The 21,179-nt window shown below is 43.4% G+C and overlaps 2 protein-coding genes across 7 annotated transcripts; both read right to left on the reverse strand.

The window, feature by feature from the left end:
- Positions 1-1,054: 1,054 nt before the first annotated feature.
- Positions 1,055-8,496, reverse strand: MIIP (migration and invasion inhibitory protein). 3 transcript variants are annotated; one of them, XM_055798773.1, is made up of 10 exons: positions 8,421-8,496; positions 6,208-6,379; positions 5,190-5,678; positions 4,451-4,553; positions 3,871-3,982; positions 3,598-3,662; positions 3,030-3,159; positions 2,570-2,666; positions 1,600-1,707; positions 1,055-1,302 (listed from the first exon to the last, which is right to left on the reverse strand). In XM_055798773.1, the coding sequence occupies exons 1-10, from the start codon at positions 8,477-8,479 to the stop codon at positions 1,108-1,110; spliced, it is 1,530 nt and encodes a 509-aa protein (XP_055654748.1). In that variant the 5' UTR covers positions 8,480-8,496; the 3' UTR covers positions 1,055-1,107. The 3 variants fall into 3 exon arrangements, with proteins under 3 accessions (XP_055654748.1, XP_055654747.1, XP_055654749.1); XM_055798772.1 differs by lacking the exon at positions 8,421-8,496 and adding an exon at positions 7,910-8,194; XM_055798774.1 differs by lacking the exon at positions 8,421-8,496 and adding an exon at positions 7,910-8,032 and having other exon boundaries at positions 6,208-6,395.
- Positions 8,464-20,992, reverse strand: MFN2 (mitofusin 2). Of its 4 annotated transcripts, XR_008746287.1 has the most exons (20): positions 20,874-20,992; positions 20,446-20,596; positions 20,021-20,199; positions 19,196-19,331; positions 18,695-18,857; positions 18,031-18,155; positions 17,604-17,712; positions 17,402-17,509; positions 16,846-16,999; positions 16,539-16,606; positions 16,249-16,370; positions 15,800-15,926; positions 15,063-15,167; positions 14,428-14,530; positions 13,557-13,777; positions 13,271-13,420; positions 12,660-12,856; positions 12,146-12,280; positions 11,371-11,506; positions 8,464-8,541 (listed from the first exon to the last, which is right to left on the reverse strand). XR_008746287.1 is itself a non-coding variant. In XM_055798768.1 (19 exons), exons 3-19 carry the CDS (start codon positions 20,193-20,195, stop codon positions 11,437-11,439), a joined length of 2,268 nt encoding a protein of 755 aa, XP_055654743.1. In that variant the 5' UTR covers positions 20,196-20,199; positions 20,446-20,596; positions 20,874-20,992; the 3' UTR covers positions 8,464-11,436. The 4 variants fall into 4 exon arrangements, 3 of the variants coding, with proteins under 3 accessions (XP_055654743.1, XP_055654745.1, XP_055654744.1); XM_055798768.1 differs by having other exon boundaries at positions 8,464-11,506; XM_055798770.1 differs by having other exon boundaries at positions 8,464-11,506; positions 20,021-20,265.
- Between the last annotated feature and the right edge of the window lie 187 nt (positions 20,993-21,179).

Consider the following 21,179-nt stretch of genomic DNA (forward strand, 5'->3'; position numbering starts at 1 on the left):
ATTTACTGGATTTATTAATTTTAGTGTTTTCAGTAATGGAAATAATGTGACCAATTCCATTCACTTTACCCTACACATGCACAACTCAAAGCTTAACTGATCAGTCAGGCTTTTCACTTTCCATGCCAAGTCTTACATTGAGATTTCATAAACTTGGAACATTCCTTTCCTTGCTTAAAAAAAAAAGCCTATTCAATCAAATGTATGAATAATGTATTTGATATATAAATAACAGTGAATGCCAAGAAGCTGAAAATATCATTGGTATGAGCCCAGTTCCTTCTGTCAAGTTATCTCCAAGGAATAAATTTGAAGCAGGAATTTCTGTTTCAGGCTTATCCAAGGCAAAACAAAACATCAGTTTTATTGGGTTTTTTAGACAAGAAAAGTAAGATCAGTCTCTAAAATTCAAACAAATCACACTATGTATTTTCTTTTGGTACAACTTAAAACCGAAAAAGTTTTTTTTGTTTACCTCTAAAAAACTTGCAGAAGCAGAGGTAAGCTTAATTTGCAAACATTTTCAGGCACTATCTAGTTTTCTGACGAATAAAATCCCATTTTACCATTTAACATACTTTTTCACATTCACAGTTCTCTGATGTAATGCATCTTATAGCTACAGACATTGCATTGAAAATAAACTGGATTATTTTTGCTTTAACTAAATTATTGAGTAACTCAAGTTTAAGGCACTAGCAAATTGCGTGTCATGTTTCAAACATTTGGAAATGACCATATTCGTATGCATTCTACCGAATCAGGCCATTCACAGGCCAATTCCTCACCCAGGCATTCGGAGTTCACATTACACTTCTGGTTTATTTAGTTGAGGTGGCAGATGAACTCTGTTGCTGTGGCTGTCCTAGTGGTAACAGTACTAGTTAGTCATCCTGCACACATCACTTTATCCAGCCCTATGTGGGAAAGCTCACGTATCTGCTTAGAAGTAGATGCAGAAGGCAAAAAATGAAAACAAAAAACAGTTAAATGTACAAACTCATATATGTGTATTGGGTGCTCATGGACCCACAACTCCAAAAATCAGGAAAAATCCATTCAAAGATTTATTTTTATTAAAATAAGAGTTTTTTCCACACCCTGCGCTCATCCCTTCCCTGGGGCAATCAAGTCGGTGGTGCACAGAGTTGAGGCAGTCAGATTTAATGGAGCTGCTCTGTAGTGTCCAGGTTTGTTTTGCTCCCTCTGATGAGAAGCACTGCTAAATCTGAAGTGTGTCAGGTGGGTCAGGTTCAAAAGTTGGTCAGTTCTGGTTCCTCCTGACACTCTGGACACCGAGTTCTGGAATCCAAATTAAGAGGATATTAACGAAAGCATGGCAAAGTGACTTTTCCCATTTTGATGAAGACCAGTGAGCTAAACAGGCTTTTGCCTGTTATCCAGCTCCATTTGCTTTTTTGTGTCTGTGTGCACTAGTTTACACAGCAGAATGAAAATGTTTTCTTGTGGGCTAAGGAGATAATCTTCCAGGCATTTTCATATACTCAGTCATCAATGATTATAGCTTTAATAGAGACAGGATAGCAATATCTGTGCAATTCACAGCATCTCCAGGGACTCTTAACAGGCTATTCTTACCAGGCGAGGATGGTGAGAAGGCTTCTCTTCCAGTGAAGCTCGCAGATCCAAACTGCTGAGCACAGGATTGCTGGAGGGGATGATATTTTCCCAGCCAGCCAGGCAATGCTGTGGAAACAGACAGGAATGCTGCAATGGAGTGCTTTACCCTTGTGGCCTGTTAGCTTTAAATAATAACTTCTGCACAGAAAGTTTTTAGAAAAATTTTAGAAAATTTTAGCAAGTAAATAATTAATTTTTGAGGAGTTTTATGTCACTAACAGGAAAGAGAAGAAGTCTCTGATGAAGCAAAACTGCATAGCTGTCTCCTCTTCCACCTTTCACTAGCTTATTATTTCTACACCGATCTCTTGGTTTATGAGCTCAAGCACCCAACCTCTCTGAACCTGTGTCAACCGACCCATGCATTTCCCTAACCTCATAACCAGGCTTCTTCCTAACTCTTCTCTGGAAATCCCTAGGACAGGGCTAGGTCTCATTAGTAATACTGCCTGCGGAATTGCCTAGTGGCTGCAATACAGGACCAACTCCACAAAATCAGTCTTAAACCCATCCTTGCCACTACTGATTTTGCCTGGCCTGTATATGCTGCGACTACTTCACAGAAGCCTGTCTTTTAGACTCCCTAACATCTGTGGAAAGAAACACAGACGTTCTTCGTTCATCCTGTTGAAAGGTCAATGTCTGAAATAAGTCAGCTGAATCATGCCCCAGAAGCATACAGCTCCGTATGGTACTTTTTGGTTTTTTCCTTAGTGTAAAGCATTTGGGGATATGTCATATACATCATGCCAGGTATAAGCTCAGAAGCACAAACCAATGTTTTTTCTTGCTATCTCAGTGACGCAGATCAGAAATTTTAGTGGAAACCCTGCCAGGGGGATGAGTCCCATATTCTCTCTCCTTGTGCTGTAAAACAACACCTAGCCTGGGCTGCGCCATCAGTATCAGCAAGAAAACAGCAACTTACTGAAGGTAATCCTAGGTTATCTGTCGGTTCAAAGCTCTTCCTGCGATGGGCTTTGTATTTGTAGGCAGGCATAAGGGTAGACCTGGGAATGCTGACCCTGCAACAACACAAGGTTTGACAAGGCAGAGGAAATTTGCATGCCCTTCCCACTCAGAATCCAAGGGTCTAATCCCAAAGTGAACCAAGCAAACTAGTTTTGGGTTAGGGCACTAGACACTTAACATGTACATTCAGATTCTGGACCAAATTCAGCTAAACCACACATTTCTCACTGACTTCAGAACCGTTTCTGCTTACAGCAAAGATCAGTAGGGAGTTTTTAAGCAAAAGATACACCTCTGCCTTGAGAAAAACAACCTTTTACAAGCTATTTTGATGCTGTTTTCTCCCTCACAAGATCAGCTTTTTCTTCCTTATTGTTTCCTCAAGTTCTGCATATTACAAAGCAATAATTCTTTACCTGACATAGGCTGGCTCTTCCAGTGTCTCTGGGGGCTGGTGAGTACGTGGGATCTTACACATGGGACAGGCAGATTCTGAATCCACAGGGACAGTGAAGAGGCGCTGGTTTAATTGGTAACAGTAAACACCTGCCACAGAGTAAAAAACCACCATGGTATTTCTTGTTTTTCAGAAGGTTCCTCAATGCAGTCCACAAAGCTGTGTTCTACTGCAGTGCCACATATGCATTCTACAGAAAGAGCTGCTTTTCCTGAAATATCTTTTACACTTCCTGTCCCCAAATAAGTTCCTAAAAAGCAAAACCAAAACTTCAACCTCCTCAACTGAAAAAAGAGAACATTAGCTAATTATAAGAAACCCTGCGAAAATAAGACGACACTGATTGAGAGGATCCCTAGAAGACTCAAGTATTTTTGGAGTAGGAAGCTGAATCTGGTTTAGAAGCTGCAGCTAAAAATAACACATTCTTCCCTGTCTTGTATGATGTGGGGCGCTCTCAGAACGACAGGCAAAGACTGCTCTGTTGCTTGTTCACAGAACTGAATTATGAAGAAATCTCATCTTACACTTATGAGAACTGGTTATCAAATCTGGTTCTTGTTCAGGAACTATGCAATCCAGAGCCTTGGGCCTAAAGAAACACACAAACAGATCAGTTAGCGACAGGGGGGGGCAGGCCCTCTGAACACCCCCACCTTTTCCAAGCATACATTCCTGACTGGGAGGTAAAGACAGACCTACAGAGCCACCCTTGTAATTTCCCACTGCAGTCAGACTATACTTCTCACTACTCTTAAGGGATACGTTGCTGCTTCAGACCTTCCACCACACCCACTTACTCCAGGTGCTGCTCATGAATACATGCAGCTTGGTTGGCCTGTCGGAACTCATGCAGCTCAGCAAAGTACTGGTCCGATTTTTCTGCTACTGAAGAGTTGTTATCTAGGAGCCCTGAGAACACCAAGGAAAGAGAAAAGTTTAAGGATTTACCAGATTTGGGAAAGCTCAGAAACAAGCCTCACACAAAACAGTCAAGGCTACCGAAGGTCTGAAGCACCAAAATGGATAACGAGGAGTGTGCCATCATGTCAAGCCAGTGCTGTACTGCATGGTTTGGGCCCCTTATTGCATTCATTCGCTTTGGTTACCTGGTACACCCTCTGACCCCACTCAGCGTTGGCGTTTGCTGCCTGGATCCCTATACCACTGCCACTTCACCCTCCCAGGGAAGCACGGGTCACCTCCGGCCTGGACAGGGAGCAGCTTCTGACAAAACTGCAGCTCCTTTGCTGAGACCTGCTACGTGAACTCTAAGACTGCAGTTCTGTCACACCTCAACTTAAAGAGGTTGTAAGCTGTGTTTCAACTCTTTATATTACTAGATCATGCTGACAGCTTTGCTTTAGGTTTAGGATTCACCTGCAATCCAGTCATAGCCCAGGAAAGGATGCACAGACCAACTGCTCACAGGTATGGTATATTCTTCAGGGTCAGACTGAAAAGCCACATGACCAGCTTCCTTCTGGGAAGAAAACAATTCAAAAAGACTTCTTATGCATCTAGCAGGACACTCAAAGGTACAGCTTAGGAGACAACTGGCAGCTGTTCAAATGGGGGAGCTGGCTGGCTTTGTGGCTGGATTCTGTCTATGCCTCTACCAGTATTTACTCGCTAGCCCTTTGTCCTCCCAATTCATAAAACAGAAAGAGGAGGCAGGGGACTTCCCCAGGCCAAGTCAGTACTTCTCATGGCTTTGAACAGAATGCTGACCACCCTGCACCACACATCCCCAAACATCAGGCCACTTGTGCTGCCCTGGAGGACGATCACAGCAACAGCCTGCCCTTCACGCTTACGGAAGCAAGCTATACAGCAGCAGCACTGCACCAGGCTGTTCTTCCTGAGCACGTGAACCACATATACAAATGGCAAAGAGTGACAGTGAAGTGCTACAGTTTTCTGGTCTTTGGTTCAAGGGCTAAGGAAAGCAGGGCCTGAACAGACTGCCAACAGCCCCTGGCTGCTAAGGCCAGGAACAGTTCTGACCCAACTTCCAATTTACACAGTGGGAACAGGGCAAGTAATGTTCTCCTGACCCTTCCTCCCCATCCTCCTATTGACTTACGAAAATAAGCAAAGCATTGGTTTCGCCATTTACCTTCAACCCTTTGGACTGAGATGTCAGCGAGATTGATTTACAAATTATGGGCTCTCTAATGACCACATGCTGCTTGCTGGTCTCTTCACTTTGTGTTCTGCTCAGTGATGGGTCCGGATGACCCTTAAGCTGTTTTTTCTCTTGGGACCCATGCAGCAGAGTGGACTGTTTTCTGTTCTCTCCATGTCCCAGAAGGAAGGACTCTTTCTCCTGACTTCCTCGAGCAGGGCCATCCCTATCCACTCTAGAGGTTTCTCTGCCACACGTAATGATTGCAGACTCTGGCATAACATTCTTTTTCCCAGGGAAGCTGGAATCCAAACCTACTGCTTCCTCTGTCTTTGCTTGTTGTCGCTGTACCATTCTTTCATTGCTGCTGTGTTTAAGAGATGAACAGAGGGCTGCTCGGGCTGCATAAGCTCCAGGTTCCACAGATACCAACACTGCAGGGTCAGCTGTAGAAGTCACAGCATCAACCTGATTTCCCTTCTGTAAGGACAGAGACTCTCATACCACATGGCATCATCCAGATTACAAATACCTTTCATTAGGACATCACTCAGTAAGAGAAAACCAATCTCTCATTCTACTATGCTCACCCCTTTAAATTCCTGTGGGGAAAAATAAATCCTTATATTATTCATGAGACATTATTAAGTGTTTGGAGAAGACAAAAAATGGATCCACTTTCAGCTACATGCAGTTTTTGCCAATCTGAGAAATTGTTAAACTTTTAGCCTTTGTGCTTAGAATAAAAGGATTATGTTCCACAACGTCCACTCCTATTTTAGGATAGGACATTTCTTAGGCAGGAACTGATCTGTGAACCTTTTGCAAGGAGAACGTATTGGAGACTACAGGATGAACCATAAACAAAGTCTAGCTGCTCTTCTAACAGATTCCACATTCTACTTTCTACCATGTCCCTGTGCGTCTCCTTTACGACACCACTCCATACAGAGAGCTGCTGACTGTCACACATGGCCCATTTGCCTCCCAGCACAGACACAACACATACCCCTCTCCTGGGCAGGGGGACAGATCTATCAGTAGTTGTTCTATTATGCGGCGATGCTGGGAACAGTGGCTTGCCGGCAAGTCTTTTTCTGATCTCTTCCTGCTTCGTTCTGAGCCTTTGTAGAAGGTCCTGGTTGGCCTGACGCAGCCTCTTCAGGTGCCCTAACTCCATTCTGTGAAAACATTTTCCTGTTAAGCCGGAGGCAAAGAAGCAGACTCAGGAAAAACCACTCTCAGGGGACTTTTCACAAATGTTGAGAAGTACTGATCGTTGCTCCTGAGAAATCATCCAGTCTCAAAACTCTTCACACTAAGAACTAGCACCACTGCATACTTCTCTCCCCTCGGATGTACTGTCAAATATTTCACACCCAGAAAGCGGTAGCTGACTGAATAAAGACACTCTTACAGAGGAAATGGTAAACATGAAAAAAGTCACAGCAAAAAGCCAAATAAGAGACTTTTGATTCAGAGGCTGATATTTAGGACAACCTCATGTAATTCTACTCTAATGTTCTTTTTAAGCATCACAATTTATACTGTGATAATACCAGGATGCCTGTAAATTCAAAATATGAATAATAAATACAAATGTATGTACTACATCCAAAAAAATACTGAATCAAAACTGTCCTCTGTGTTACCCAGGCAGGAAGAACTACAAAAGGCTGAATTATGAATCAGGACTAGGGGTCAGACAATTCCAATCCCACACATTAATCACTAAGGGTTACAGCCCTTTTATTGGGGGTGGGTGGGGGGTTGTTAATAAATAAATGAAGCTTAATTTGACTGTAAGGCTCTCACTGTTCACATCATCACAAGCTCCTCTACATTTGCAGAAAGTGTTTTTTAAATAAAATAAAACAAAACCCCAAACCCAAACCCCCACACTGCTTGTGGCTAGAGTGATCAATCATGTGCTCAAGAAAGCTACATGCTTCCCTAGGACCTTTTGTTGCAAAGGATCCCTAAACCCTTCTCCAAAGCTCATCTGATTTGTTTTTGTGTCTGCTACCCTGACAACTGGACATGAGCTATCAAATGCATATGCTGTACAACGGCACTGGTAGGAATGAAGAGCTGTGCTAACAATCAAAAAACTACAACACATCTTTTTGTTACACAAAATAAGCAAAGTGCACTACTGGACATAAACCAGAAATACCAGTCTTGAGGCACTAAATTTGAGATCATTTGAGCAAAACAGAAGTTCTCACAGCATTCACAGGACAAAGCTATCAACATCGTCTCATCATTGCTCATCGGAAAGCAAATACTCCGAAAATATTAGTCAAGGGACTTTCTGGAAGGGTTTTACCAGATGAGACCCACTCTCAGCATAATCTACAAGAAGCTGTTAATCCTTCATGCTCAGCCCCAGGGCCTGGAGCTTACGAAACTGCTTTAGTTTGAAACCTTTGCGAAAAGGAGCTTAGCTTCTCACAGTTAAAAATAAATAACGGTTGTCTCGGGAGCCAAGGACTCTCCCGCCCCTCTGCAAGGAAGCTGCCCAACAGCCCCGCGGCGCCCGCCGGGGCTGTGCCTGCCAGACCCACGGGCTCGGCCCCCCACGCCCGGGGCAGGGCAGAGGGCCGGGCACGGGCCGCCCCCCCTCCCTCCTCCAGCGGCCGTTCCGGCAGAGCGGGTAACGCTCCCCCGGGCACGGCGTGCGGCCCGCCAGCCCCGCCGGTGCAGCTCACCCCCGCCGCCTGCGCGTCCCCAGCCCGCCTGCGCCGGCCCGAGCCGCCGGGGGATCCCCGCCTCGCTCCAGCCGCCACCGGGGCTCCCCAGGGCGGCCCCGCCCGGCCGCCCCGCCCCGCCGCTCCCGGGGCATGCGCAGGGCCCGGCAGCCGCCGCGGCCGGGGCAGGGTGCGGGAAGGAGCCCTTTCGGAAAGGTTATCGCTGGAAACCGGCCCTTTGCGTTTCTAACCACAGGGTCACACCCCGCGGGAGCTCCCCACCGCCACTGCAGCCCACTAACGCCTGCCTGCTGGCCGGTACTGGCACCACGCTCTCCAGCCACCGCTAACGCCACACCGGCATTTCCAGCGTCACTTCAGAAGGAATCCTCAACCTTTCCAGCAGGTTATTCGGCATCACTGGCCGCCTGTTAATTTTCGAAGTAAGAACACAGATAAAAGGCCACTAATGTCAAACATGCACTTTCCTACAACACAGCAGCATATCATCATCTCAATGTATTATACTTACACTTGAAGACTTTGTATCAACATGCAGAACACATCAGGAGAAATGCTTTTCCAATTCATTTTTATTTTGGTTTCCACTGTTTACAGCATTGATACAGGAATAATTCATGCAAATTTATCACCTTAAATACAGCAGAGAGAAAACTCACTGGTAAGAGTATTTCAAAGAGCTCCATCAACATAACACAATAAGAAAAATAAGTAGCAGCAATAAGATAAAGTGCATTTAGCTGACTTTCTTCAATAAGAGGCTAAGGAAGGCTTTTTTTGGAATTACCTGATCTAAGGATTAGGTTATCATTCTTTACAAAAATCAGAAGAGAGCAGCCTCCTTGCTGGTATGTTCATTCCTCCACCACTCTCAATTAAAGAACAGCTCTGTTTCATTTGAGAGGAATCCAGCTCATAGGCCCTTCTGTTTTAAGTTCGATTCTCGATCACTCAGGCTTCTAGGGACAAGGGTTGCACATGTACTTAAAAAATCTTCCCTCCCATGTTAGCAGTTTTGCTTCTTAAAAAAATTCAAGCGTTTTTTCCCCCATTCTATAGGTTAGGTTTCAGCACTACCGCGAGAATGCCTACATCACCAGTATCTCAGCAGCATCAGAAACACACACATGGGCAAGACACCCGATTCTAAGAACCCATCAATCTCTCTTCCCTTTACAGATCAGATACTGGCTTAAAGATTAGCTCATTTATCAGATTTCCCCCAAAGGCCTGCTGAAGACCTGCAAACACAACGTCTTCAAAAGCAAGGTCAGCAATTCAGGCTGCCTAGAGCTGCTGAGCAGTAATATATCACCAGCTCCCTCTACCTGGAATTGACAATTTCCTGGTGTATTAGGGGTGTGCTTAACGTTTTAAGTCAATAGCACAGTGTATAGCCTATTATAAATGTCTATGTGGTAACTTGAGGGACTCAAGATCTGAATTTATTCACATAATACCTACAGCAGAGTAACAGCGGATGATTCACTTACTCCGGTACACTTCACCACAAGTTTAGAGAACACCTTTCCAGAGGCAAGGACTCAAGTTTCTTTCTTACTCCCTCTCATAACTGGTCCAAGCCATATTTATGTTCTGGTGGTTGCCTGAGGAAACCAACCAAGGCCAGTGAGGCTTTCTGATGAAAATGGCTTTTCAGTTTGGGTTGGAATCAAAGCTATCTACTACAAGTGACAGTTTTGTTTGCTTCCTGCATTCCAGGGACATAACAAGAGTCTCACTGCCAGCTCCGCCATAATCGAGATACTTCAAGTATTACTGCAAATCTCAGAACAGCCTAACATACCGACATCTCACTATTTCTACTCCCTCAAGTATCATGCAGCTGCTTCTTTCTGGAACTTTCATGACACACAGACCAGGGGACTTGTCACAGGCACACATATTCACACCTGAGTATGAACAAGAAATCCTAAGGCCAGCTGATACCAATTTCCAGTGAAAAGTCCCACTGTCAGTAAGAAAAAACCCCATTGCTTAGTGGTTCTGAATTCAGCTGGGACCTGCTCAAAGATAGCCCATATTCTCTACAGTTTGGTGCTGAACAGATTTAGGGTTGTCACTAACCTCAGAACTACAAGATCTGATTCTGGATTCCTCAGACGTTTTGTGGGGAACAGAAAGATTATAGCTAACACAGGGCAAAATACTGACCCACCAAGTGGAAAAGAAACTTTACAACATCGGAACCTAATCCTGGTGCTGCTGAAATCAGTGAAAATTTCTCCTCTGTCAACTCCAACAGGAAGACTCAAGTCCTTACAATTCCCAAATCTTGTAATTCAAATTCAAAATTGCTTCAGGGCAAAACTCAATGATTAATTTCATCTAACTGCAAATAAAGAACTTTAAAAAAAATGTTGCCTTAACCCATTCTTGCCCTGGCATGAAATACAAGGGACAGGTCTCCCCAGTGCCCCAGAGGAGCTGCACTTGCCAGCTCACTCTTGTACTTTTAACAGAAGAGAAGCAACATCAAATGTTATTACCGCATGGACTGTAACGTCCTTTGGGAACTCTACATGAAGAAAAACCTCTTACAGCTTGTAATCTGCATGCTGTTGCTGTGGCCAAATAGTGGGAATGGAATTCCAAAGGCCTGCTTCCAAAAACACAGCTGTGCATTTCTACAAAAAAACCCACATTCATCTACTTATCTCATAAGGCAGTTCATCACATTCTGCCAAATGGCTTTTCTTTCCTATTTTTCTTCCTCAATAAGCTGCCAAATTATCAGTAGTACCTGCTTTCACAGGAGCTAGTCTCTGCAAGCTATTCGTCCATGACATGAAATGGGCCTGACTGCATTACTGAAAAGCTCTTAAGATGAAGAAACTAACTCCAAAGACAATAAGCTTACCAAAACAACCTCTTAAGTCTCTCTTGCTCTGGAAGAGAACTGGGTTTTCTTCATCAGTTCAAACATACTGACAGTAATAAACCTTTCTATGAAGGGGCACGGTGAATCTCTGTCACGTTCTACAATAACAGAACATTAACCTAGGAAACAGGCCTGCCCGAGCTACAAATGCATTGTGAAACCATTACGTCTGTGTGCACAGGATCTGTGTTCAGACAAACAGCTGTTTGTCACACATACATAAACTTGGGGCTTGGAAGTCAGAAGTTCTATCTTCATGTACTAAAAGTAATGACTCCATAAAGAGGTGTCAGAATAACTTTAAACCTGATGTTTGTTTGATTTAAATTTGTTACTATACTTGATTTTGCTTTAAGAAGTCCCTGTAAATGTATGAAGCACACATTCCTTCTGAAGTAGCCTGGTCTCACAAGAAGGAAAAAGAAGAGTTATAAACAAATTAGTGTTTAGAGGTGGGACACAAAACGGGGAAGCAGAACCCTATTGTTCACACAGCAACTGGAAACACAGCAATAGGCTTTTGCTCATCTCATTCCCTTTAGGGAATTCCATCACCCACCATGTTCTCTGCAGTAATTAAGAGAGCACTGAAGGGAAACAGTGTTGGTTTTCTCTTCTTCTCACACTATCTGCTTTGCTGCAGGTACTGATGTGTGAACATGTTGAGCTCACTGTCAAGCCATCCTGCTTTATTCCTGCAAGGACAGAAAGCTGCCATTAGGTGAGTAAAATAGCTCTCCTCAAGCCAATCTGAAAGAAGCCTGACCAAAACAAGTGAAGAGTAAGGCACAGAGAGGAGTGCCAGAGGTCCACTCCAGAATGCTGACCCTCAGGTCAGGAACGCTTGCCTGCTAACAGTCCCTAGACCTTGAGGTTCAAACCAAGATCTTGGTCACAATTTCATATTGATTTTATTGTGTAGATAAGGAATGTTTGAAAAATTCTTCCTGACAGCCTTCGCAGGGTGAAGAAAAACATCAGAAAACAGTGTACAAGGGTGAAGGTGAGACTTAGCATAATTTTATAGTAGCTTGAAGGAATTTGTAGGAGTAGAGGACTGTATGTTTTGATAAATGGAAAGGAACTGTAATTCTGAACAAACCAAAAACAAGAAGGAAGAAGTGTTTTGTGAGAGAGGAGATTTAAATGACTGTCAACAGTACATGGGAAAGTACATAGTAAAAGGGAACATGACTTGGTAAGGAAAGATGCTGGTGTCTGCACCCCAAACACTACAACGGAAGGAGAACTGCAAAGACACACTCTAATCTGAAAATCTTGGGGCAATCACATGAAAAACAGTTGTCTGAGTATACGGGATAATAAAAGCTCACCTGAGCAATTTTGCTTTGCTCTGCAGTGAATCCAGAACTTCGATTTTTTTATTCAAGGCAGAAACTTCCTGCTCAAGATTCTCCCGTGTAACATCCACTTGCTGACACAAATGAGCGAATGTTCCAGCAAGCTCTCTATGAAACAAGAATAGTCAGATAAGACAAAAAGTAAGATCAAGCAGCAAATTCAAGGAATAAATCCCTTTGACGTATAGTGACGATGATACTGTCTCAGACATTCGTCCTTCCACTTCTGCACAAGAATACATCAGAGCATCAGAGCAACTTGATTTGAAAGACTGAAGTACATTAAGACTAAACCTTAACAGCACCCAAATACTACATCCATGATTCAGAAAAACATAATATTCTTTTAAAACACTTGTATCATTACACCTTTTTAAATCTGGAATTCAATATGCAAACTTACCTTGTTTTTACAAGAAATATAATTTAAATAAAAAAACTCACAATAGAATTTAGATAAGGTTTTAGCTGAATATAGGCAACTCACTGTTGGACTTGGTGGCTGCAATTAGAACCTGTGTAACTGACGATGAGCTGCAATTTCTCACCAGCATACTCTACAAACTGCCGTTTGAAAGCTCTCTCTTTCGCTTTCGTGGTCCAGGTGAGGCGTTCATACACATAAAGGAGCCCATAAAGGCCAAAAGAGAGAGCAATCAGTCTCCAACCCACAGCCTTCCAGACCTAAAAAAAGCACAAGGGAAAAAAAAAATGACACAATCATTGTCCAGGAATGATGCTAACTCCTAACAACGTTGCACCGAGCATTGTGCTTATATTCTAGGCACATGAAAATGAGCCAGAAAGATAACCTTGACTTGCAAGTGGTTTCATTGGTCAGACGGCTTACTACTATTTCCAGCCTATAAAATAAAAACACCTAACCTAAACTATTGGGGTTCTGTATGGGTTAACCTTTACAGCACATTTAAATTACACCTGCAAGTGGAAACAAACTTTGTCTGGCTCACAGAATCCCTGTTTCCAAAGTAAAAGACACCTTTAAGCAATCATCTCCCCTGTGAGAAACCATCCACCCCCAGTCAAGTCAGTGTTCCAATTTTATTTATATAAATGCTGCTCAGATTGTCAACATACCACACCACCAACCACGATGATCCCCATGGAAGTTCGGGAAGTTAATGAGGCCAGGCCAGTTACCATCGACACCATGAGCTCCTCCTGGGTCATAGAGCCCTGAGGCAAAGGAGGCAAACTGGGATTTGCTGGTGTTAAAGGGCGTTGAACCTAATTAGAAAAGCAGTGACAAAAGAAAAAACAAAGTACAGAATAAGAGAAGGCAAGCCACTGCTCTTTCCGCCAAAAATATTTCAGCAGCCACTCAATATCCCATCTATCCCAACCGCTCGGTGAGGTATCCTACCTGGTCGTTATAGCCCATCAAGGCCCGACGACCATTCTTTGGTCCCAAAAACCTGTTCACCAGCATCGTCCATCCAAGAGAGAAATGGAACTCTATGTCCTCTTGGAAGTCAGCGCAAAGCTTGTCACAGTTCAGATCATAGCTGAGCGTGAAGCACTGTCGGGGAATTAACATGTCTATCTGGCCCCGCAAAGAGACTGGGAGAAGGGGTTTTAAACCATCTGCAGAGACAGAAAATAAAAACATTTTAAAAACGGCTGTTGGGTTCACAAGGATTAACTGGACTTGTATTCTGTAATCAGGGTGGTTATGGGTTGTTCCATCCTCCATAGTTTATTTTCTTGCTACCTTAAAAGTGCTAAAGCCAAGTATGTTGCAAAATGAGAGACGCATCACAAATTACTACTCAATTCTTAGTTCTTCAGAACCCTGAATAAAATCTTTCCATGAACCCTACTAAATCCTTACAGGTAGCTGGTAACGTATACAATTTAGCAATAGCTTGGTAAAACAAAATGTGAAGGCTAGTTCTAAAAGTGTTCAGGCACCATACTACAATTAAAACTTAGATTCAGACAGGCACCTAGTTACAAGTCATTCACATTTCATTAGGTTCTTGGTCCGAGAATGTCTCAAGTTTCCAAAGTCACAGTTCTTCTCTGTCATGAGGATTAAGTTAACTGAGTATTAATTAGCAAATCACTGTAAAAGTTTAGACACAGTGTGGAAAAAACAGGAGTAGTCTAATCAAGATGGAAACTAAGATGCCAACTGCACATCAGCCGTAAGATTAAAGAGAACGCCAGAACATCTACCTAGTTCTTTTGCATTTCAGTTAAAAGGAAAGGGAAATACTGCCTGCTGAACTGACCTATCATTTCTTGCTGCATTGTCTGCAGGGAAGCTGTGATTGCATTGGAGCAACGATCTGACATGTTACGGCCCAGGCCCTCCTCAATGTGTTTATGCAGCTCCTGACAAACAGAGAACAGGTTATTAAGCTTAAAGTAAACACAGGTAAGATGCAGGCTGCAGGTGCTAGAGCTTGCCAGTTAAAAAAACCCTCCCAGAACAGGAGCACACATTCTGTCTGCCCACTGTTCTAACACTTATTTCATTTCCCCCTGCCAATTCTTCAGTGAAGGAGAGGAAAAAGCAAATCAAAGAATCTCACATGTACTCTGTTGTCTAGGAAAAGTTCTGTTTGATCTATACAATGTGATATATCATATATGTATCGATTTATCACTGATATTATTAAAACAAAAATAAATCTCTTCCTTACTCTGTTTTCTTGAGGGTTTTTGTTTTGTTTTGTTTTTAAGATGTTTGCTTTTTACACAATACACATTCTAACAAAAGATTTTCAAGATACGAAAAGCTTAGCTCATAACCTAGTTGGAAGAATGTTAAGCATCTCAATTAGCTGGCATAAATACTGACTCGGAGCGAAAAAAGGTCTCTTTAAATTGCTTAAGCAACCCGTAGGAAGCAAACATCACTTACACTCTTGTAAACTTTAAGAACGACTTGAGATGGATGGAAGTCTGCTTGGTATTCATCTACCAACACTGAAAGCCGTCTGATTTCTTCTGCCATTGCATTTGACACCTAGAGAAACAGCACAGGACAGAGTTTCTATATATTCTGTCTCAGGGACAGACAGAAAACCCCTGCTGAAGACATGCATTTCTTAGTAAGCACTGCTGAACTCTAGGCACCAGGACTGTGCGGCACCATGCGGCCATTATGCGCCAACTGCAAAATGCAATATTGGTGACTTGCAAACAAAGATGATGGCTGAGAAGTATGTAAATCTGTGCCCTGTATAACAATTCAGACAGAAACACAATGAGGCAATATAAGACTTAAGAAAAATGAATAGGCCTTTTCTGTATATCCATAACAGTAAAAATGGCATGTTATTATTGATAGTAAGAAGACTGATTATTTTAGATTGAAATAATAATGAAATTTATCTGAAACATTTTAGGAAGCATTGAAGACTGAAATATAGTAGCAATAATAAGTCAAACATTAATCGAAGTCTCATCATTTTTTTAAAGCATCTTATATGAGATGAGCTTCCCCAAGTATTCTACTTTTCATTTTATTATGTCAAGGGAGAAGAGGGGGGGAAAAACCACAACCAAAAATACTTCTTCAAAGCTTTGTCAGCACTTTGCATTTTTCCCCTCCATGCTGACAGCTGTTTCAGACAATGTATAGCCACTCCTCCTTACCTGCCTCTCCACTTCTTCTGTGATCTGTTTTATTTTCCGCTTGTAGTCTTGAGTAAGGAGCTCCAGCTGTTTGTCAATAAATCCTAAACGCTCCTGTCGCTCCTCTCGCATTTCCAGACAGTAAACTCTAGTGAAAAAAAGCATCCATCAAAGAAACAGATAAATGCATTTTTGACCTACAAGTATCACTTGAATTCGAGAAATAAGATGGATTCTCCTGCCCAAGAACAACATGCGTCAATGTCTACAATACATTACATACACACGGCACAGGACAAAAAAGGTTCTTTTACCAGTACTTTCACAATTCACTGAACAAGCTACTGGTACGTGTCCTTCCTGCTCCCAAACATGCTGTATTCTGCTTTGCATTTTAAACGCTCATATCCTCTTAAACTTCTCCCAGAATACAAACTTCAGTTATGCAAGCACCAAGCACCAGTTCTCACCGCTGTTCCTGAGCAGCAATATGCACAGAATCCATGATGAGACGAACATCTTCTGCAATCTGCTTTGCTCTCACTGTATGCTGCTCAAATTTTGTTTTTACTGCTGACTGTGAGATACATTCCTGTATACAAAAGGCAACCCAAGATTAGCAGCAGGCAGAAGCATGCTAACACAACTTCTTCCCATATAAACCATTTCCAAAATGCAGTCCCACTCATATTTATAAACTCTAGTCCCCAGCCTCTCAGAAGTAAAATCTAAGCAGAAGGTTAATATACACAGTGCTCACCTCAAACCTCCTCTCAAAGTTCTGAAACTCAAACATTCTTACTTGAAAACCATCTGCCAACGCTCCACCTGAGGGGAGGCAAGTACAAAACAACTAAGTTTTGAGAAAGCAACCAGATGCTGGACATCAGGAAATGCTCCTGCTTTACCTTGAAGCCAATGCAAGAGTGCTGCTAAGTCAACTCTTTGTTTCTGACTGTTCTATTATTAACCTGACCCACCACCCCGATTTTATCCATATTTTGGAATAAGATATTCTCTGTTTTCTTCCCTTAAGAAAACTGAAAGTTGATGTTAGCTTTCCTCACCTCCTTCTGGCATCCCTTGAGCCCTCTGAATCCTGGCATTCAGCACTTCTTTTGCTGACACAAAGAAAATTCGATCCCCTGCCTGGGCTCGATCCACCACACCCAGCTCATCTACCAGGAAACTGGTGCACCGCTCCATGTGCTGTCGACGCACCTGAGGGATAAACAGGATAAACCCCACACGCGGTTAAATCCACTTTACGCTTCATCTCTTAGAGGTTAGGCCAGGCACCCACATGCCCTCTGCTGGTCTATGCTACCAATACAAAGAGTAAGACAAAGACTACTTTTTTATGGAATCTTCCAGAGGTTATCTAATTGATCTAACTTCAAAAGGCCCCCGTGAAACACCTTGATTTCCAGCTCAGACATTTCAAGAGTCATGTCCTAATCACTAGTCTATGCTCCCTCCAGTCTCTACACTACGGTAATAAAAACCCAACTGTAAAACAATCACATAGAACACTTTACGATTCTACCCGCAAGGAAAGGACCAGAGTCAAAATCAACTCTATAATATCCATGCAAAGAGAAGGTATTTAAACAGATCACAAACCTCTTCCATGTATTCTGGTTCAGAGGCAGATGCATCCCAGCGGTTATTTAAAATAAATATATTGGGTCGAGACAAACGTTCATTCACCTTGTGAAAGAACTGTTTCTCCTAAATAAAACGGAACAAAACCTCTTAGGATTAATATGTCATTTTTTTTTTACACTTTTAGCCAAATTCACTAAACAAGTGGACTTGAACATACAGTTTGCATCAATGTTGATTCAGAATTTGCCACCAGGACAAATACGTCAGCATCTAGACAGAATTTGTCAATCCAACTGTCCAGCTCTGTGGTTACATCAATTCCAGGGCTAGCAATAAAAAGAGACGAGACATTACTACGCTGTGGAAACAGCAAAAACAGAATTAAAAAAGTTAGTAAGAGATGTGTTTTAGCTTTCCAGGGCATTAATTTCCCATGTCTGAGCTACACTGTCCTGAGGTGATACAGAGTACAGACTAAAAGGAAGTAATCAAGAGAAACTGACTGCTAACTACAGCAAAGGACTTTAGTCACTGTCACAGATTAGAACAGGGTTGATTTCCTTGATGCTTGTTAAATTTGTATTTGCAGACATTTCTGTAATTAATCTATGATAAGCAGGAAAGGAAAGAAAGATATTTCTCACCTGTCCATCAGCACCAGGTCATCCTTTAAGAGAGGACATTTGGAATTGGGCCACATTACGCTGACTAGGCTGCCAGCATTCAGAAGTTCATCTTGATGAAGGGCGTGAGCCAGCTGGTTTACTGTCTATTAAAAAGATGGATAATTTATAACATTTCCTTTATGCTAAGACCCATTAACACAATTATCTCTGCTTCAGGGCTGTTCACAATTTAAGACAAAACCCAACTCCAAATCACTTTCTCCCTGGGAGGTTTTCCACATAAAACTTGCTTGAGTCTCCTAGTCAAAAGGCAACTGAGTTCAGTTCATGAGAGATTTTCCTGTCAACAAAGCCTATTGAGGAATTATCAGCAAGTCTGTGCCTTTTGTCAGTCACACAGAGCCCAGAACCTCCCGAGTCGTTGTTTTGGCTCCCTGCTATCACTAACAAATAAATACAATGTATCACCTTTTTCACAAAATGAACAAGTTCCATTCTGTTACCTTGCTCCACTCCTCCCTTCCTGTATCTAACAAAAAGCTGTTCTTCATCTCTACTCCTTTAATGACTACAATCCTTAACTGTGCCATTTATTGAGAGTGTTTTCATTTTCTTATTCCTTCCCTTTTCCGGTACTTCTGAAGAGCTCTCCTCCTTTACCTTAAGGTTAAGGAAATCATACCTTAACACTCTTCTTTTCCTCTGAGCCTTCAGTAAGCAGGAAAGCTTCATGTCCATCTGTCCCTTCTACACGCAGGAAACAATTAGTGGTGTGTCCAATTCCTGAGGGAAGGACTTTGTCCCACAGCATGGCATTTATCACAGTGCTTTTCCCATTGCTTGTCCTGAAGTCAAATTGAAGAATGGTATAGCTAGGCTGCTGAGATTCAGCTACAGTTCTTTTGATATTACAGAAAGCAAGTTCTCTAAACCCAAGCAGTATCAGAAGCATTAACGATTTAGGTGCCATACGCAACTTACAAAAAGACTTTTCTATTTTCTAAGAATTACGTGCTACAATATTTGCTTCCAATTTACAAGACGACCAGTACCAGCGACACAAAATTACAAGCAAAAGCTGGAGCACTAGTGTTTCCATAAATATTTTTTACTGGCTAAAATCCTGAAGCTGCCAGTTGCTTTACTGACTGGGGAGCGTAGGCAACATAAGCACGTGACTCACCTTCCAAAAAAAGCAACTTTCATGTGTCGTCTTGCCAGCACTTCACTAATGCCACTGACTTTTGACAGGTAGCCTTTGACTTCCAGTACCTGCTCTTCTGTGGTGACAGGATCAAGCTCTATATTCTTGTGTGTTTCTAAAATCAAAATACATCATGCCTCTCAATTCCAGAAGTCATCCTTTGCAGTACTGGGTGAAACATCTCTTCATGATGTCATACACGTAACTAAATGTTTATCTGTGTCCCAAAGCCTGTGTGGGTGATCTTGACATACGCAACTACACCCTGAGGTAATTTTGCATCAGCTTTTATCAGCTGGTCTGTTTTGTGTATCTAATAACCGTTCTCATCCTTAGGATTGCCTTAAACAGAACACAGCCAACACTACAGACACTCCAACAGCCTTAAAAAAATAATCTTCTGTCTGTGTCTTAAGCTGTTAAAGCCAATTATTGGCCTCTGCTACATGTCACTAGCAATGCCATGTCTAGGTAAATATACTGAAAGAATTATAGACAAAAAGCCTAAAAAGTCTTGTACGGTTTATTAAAAAACTCCCAAACAACATAAAACCCAAGCATAGCTCAGTTTCCTAACATGGGCGAACTTGTCAGCTTTAAACTATGAATCCTGAACTCCACCCAAATTCAATAAAATAATTTTCTGTTCTTAGAAATATTAATATATAAACAGACATGCATGTATCAATAAGCACAGGTCTAGCAGTGCTACTGAACTGAATGAGGGGGGTTTGGTGTACATTTGGGGGAACTGTATGTGGGTGAAGCACTGTTACACGTTCATAGTTCAAGAACTCAGCTTACCTTCCAGGAATGAGGAGCTCTCATTGATGTATGCAGCCAACTGTTCAAAGATACCATTGATTTTCTTCTTTGCAGTGACAAAATGTTTAAGTGGAGAAGCATTTACCTCAGCCATGTGTCTTTTATCCTTCTTCACTGCAACTATTGACTTGGAACGAGTAAACAACAGGGACATCGCGCTACAGGGAAAAATCCAGTAGATAAAGGTGGCTCATCAAGTGCCAACAGCTACCCAATTAAGAATCCTACCAAAAAATATGTAAATACCTGTTTTAAAAACAGCCTCCTTTCCTTCACAAAGATACCGTTCCACTTTCTACAGTTGGGAATTACTCATTTACCATAAATTTTAAAAAATATCTTATTTTCTTCTCCGTTCCAACACAGAGACCCCCAGCAATCACTGCTGCCCTTCCTCCGCTTACTTTGAGGATGAGTTACGTTGTCACACGTCGGGCATGGTCAGCGGGCGTCCCTGAACGTGGACGACGGCAGTTTTCCTGCCTTGCCCCTCGCCCTGGCCACACGCCGTTCCGCAGCTCTCTCAGCGACGCCGAATCCAGCCCGTCCCCGTCCCTGCGGCAGAGGGACCCGGGGATGAGGGGCGCGGAGCTTCCTGATCACCCAGGCTCGGCTCCCCCGCCATCCCCGTACGCGGGGGACGCGGCCGCCGCTGCCTTCCCCTCAGAGGCGAGGCGAGCGGGCGGGCCGAAGGGCGGGAAGCGCCCCCCTCCCACCCCACAGCGCGGCCCCCGGCGGGCGGCAGCGCCCCGCCCCGCCCCGGCCCCCGCCACCCGTGAGGCGACCCCCGGCGAGCCCGGCCCGGCACCGCTCCCGCCTCCCCGCCGCTCACCTTCACCGCCGCTCCTGCCAGGCCGCCATGTCACCCCGCGGCACCGCCCGCCGCCAGGCGCAGGGCGGCCGTGTCATCGCGCCGCGCCGCGCGGGCCCCGCCCGCCGCACCACGGAAGCGGGAGCGCAGGCGCCTCCGCGGCAGCGGCCACGCAGCGCGGCCCGGCCCCCTCCCCTCCCGTTACCGTACAGCGCAGGGGGAAGCCACAGCAGAACAAGTGAAAAAACACTGCCGAAACACACACATACACCTTTGCCACGTTTCAACGATCAGCCTACCCAGCCCCTTCCTCTGGTAACAGACAGG

The sequence above is a fragment of the Falco peregrinus genome, chromosome 3 (genome assembly GCF_023634155.1).
Source record: "Falco peregrinus isolate bFalPer1 chromosome 3, bFalPer1.pri, whole genome shotgun sequence".
Taxonomy (NCBI): domain Eukaryota; kingdom Metazoa; phylum Chordata; class Aves; order Falconiformes; family Falconidae; genus Falco; species Falco peregrinus.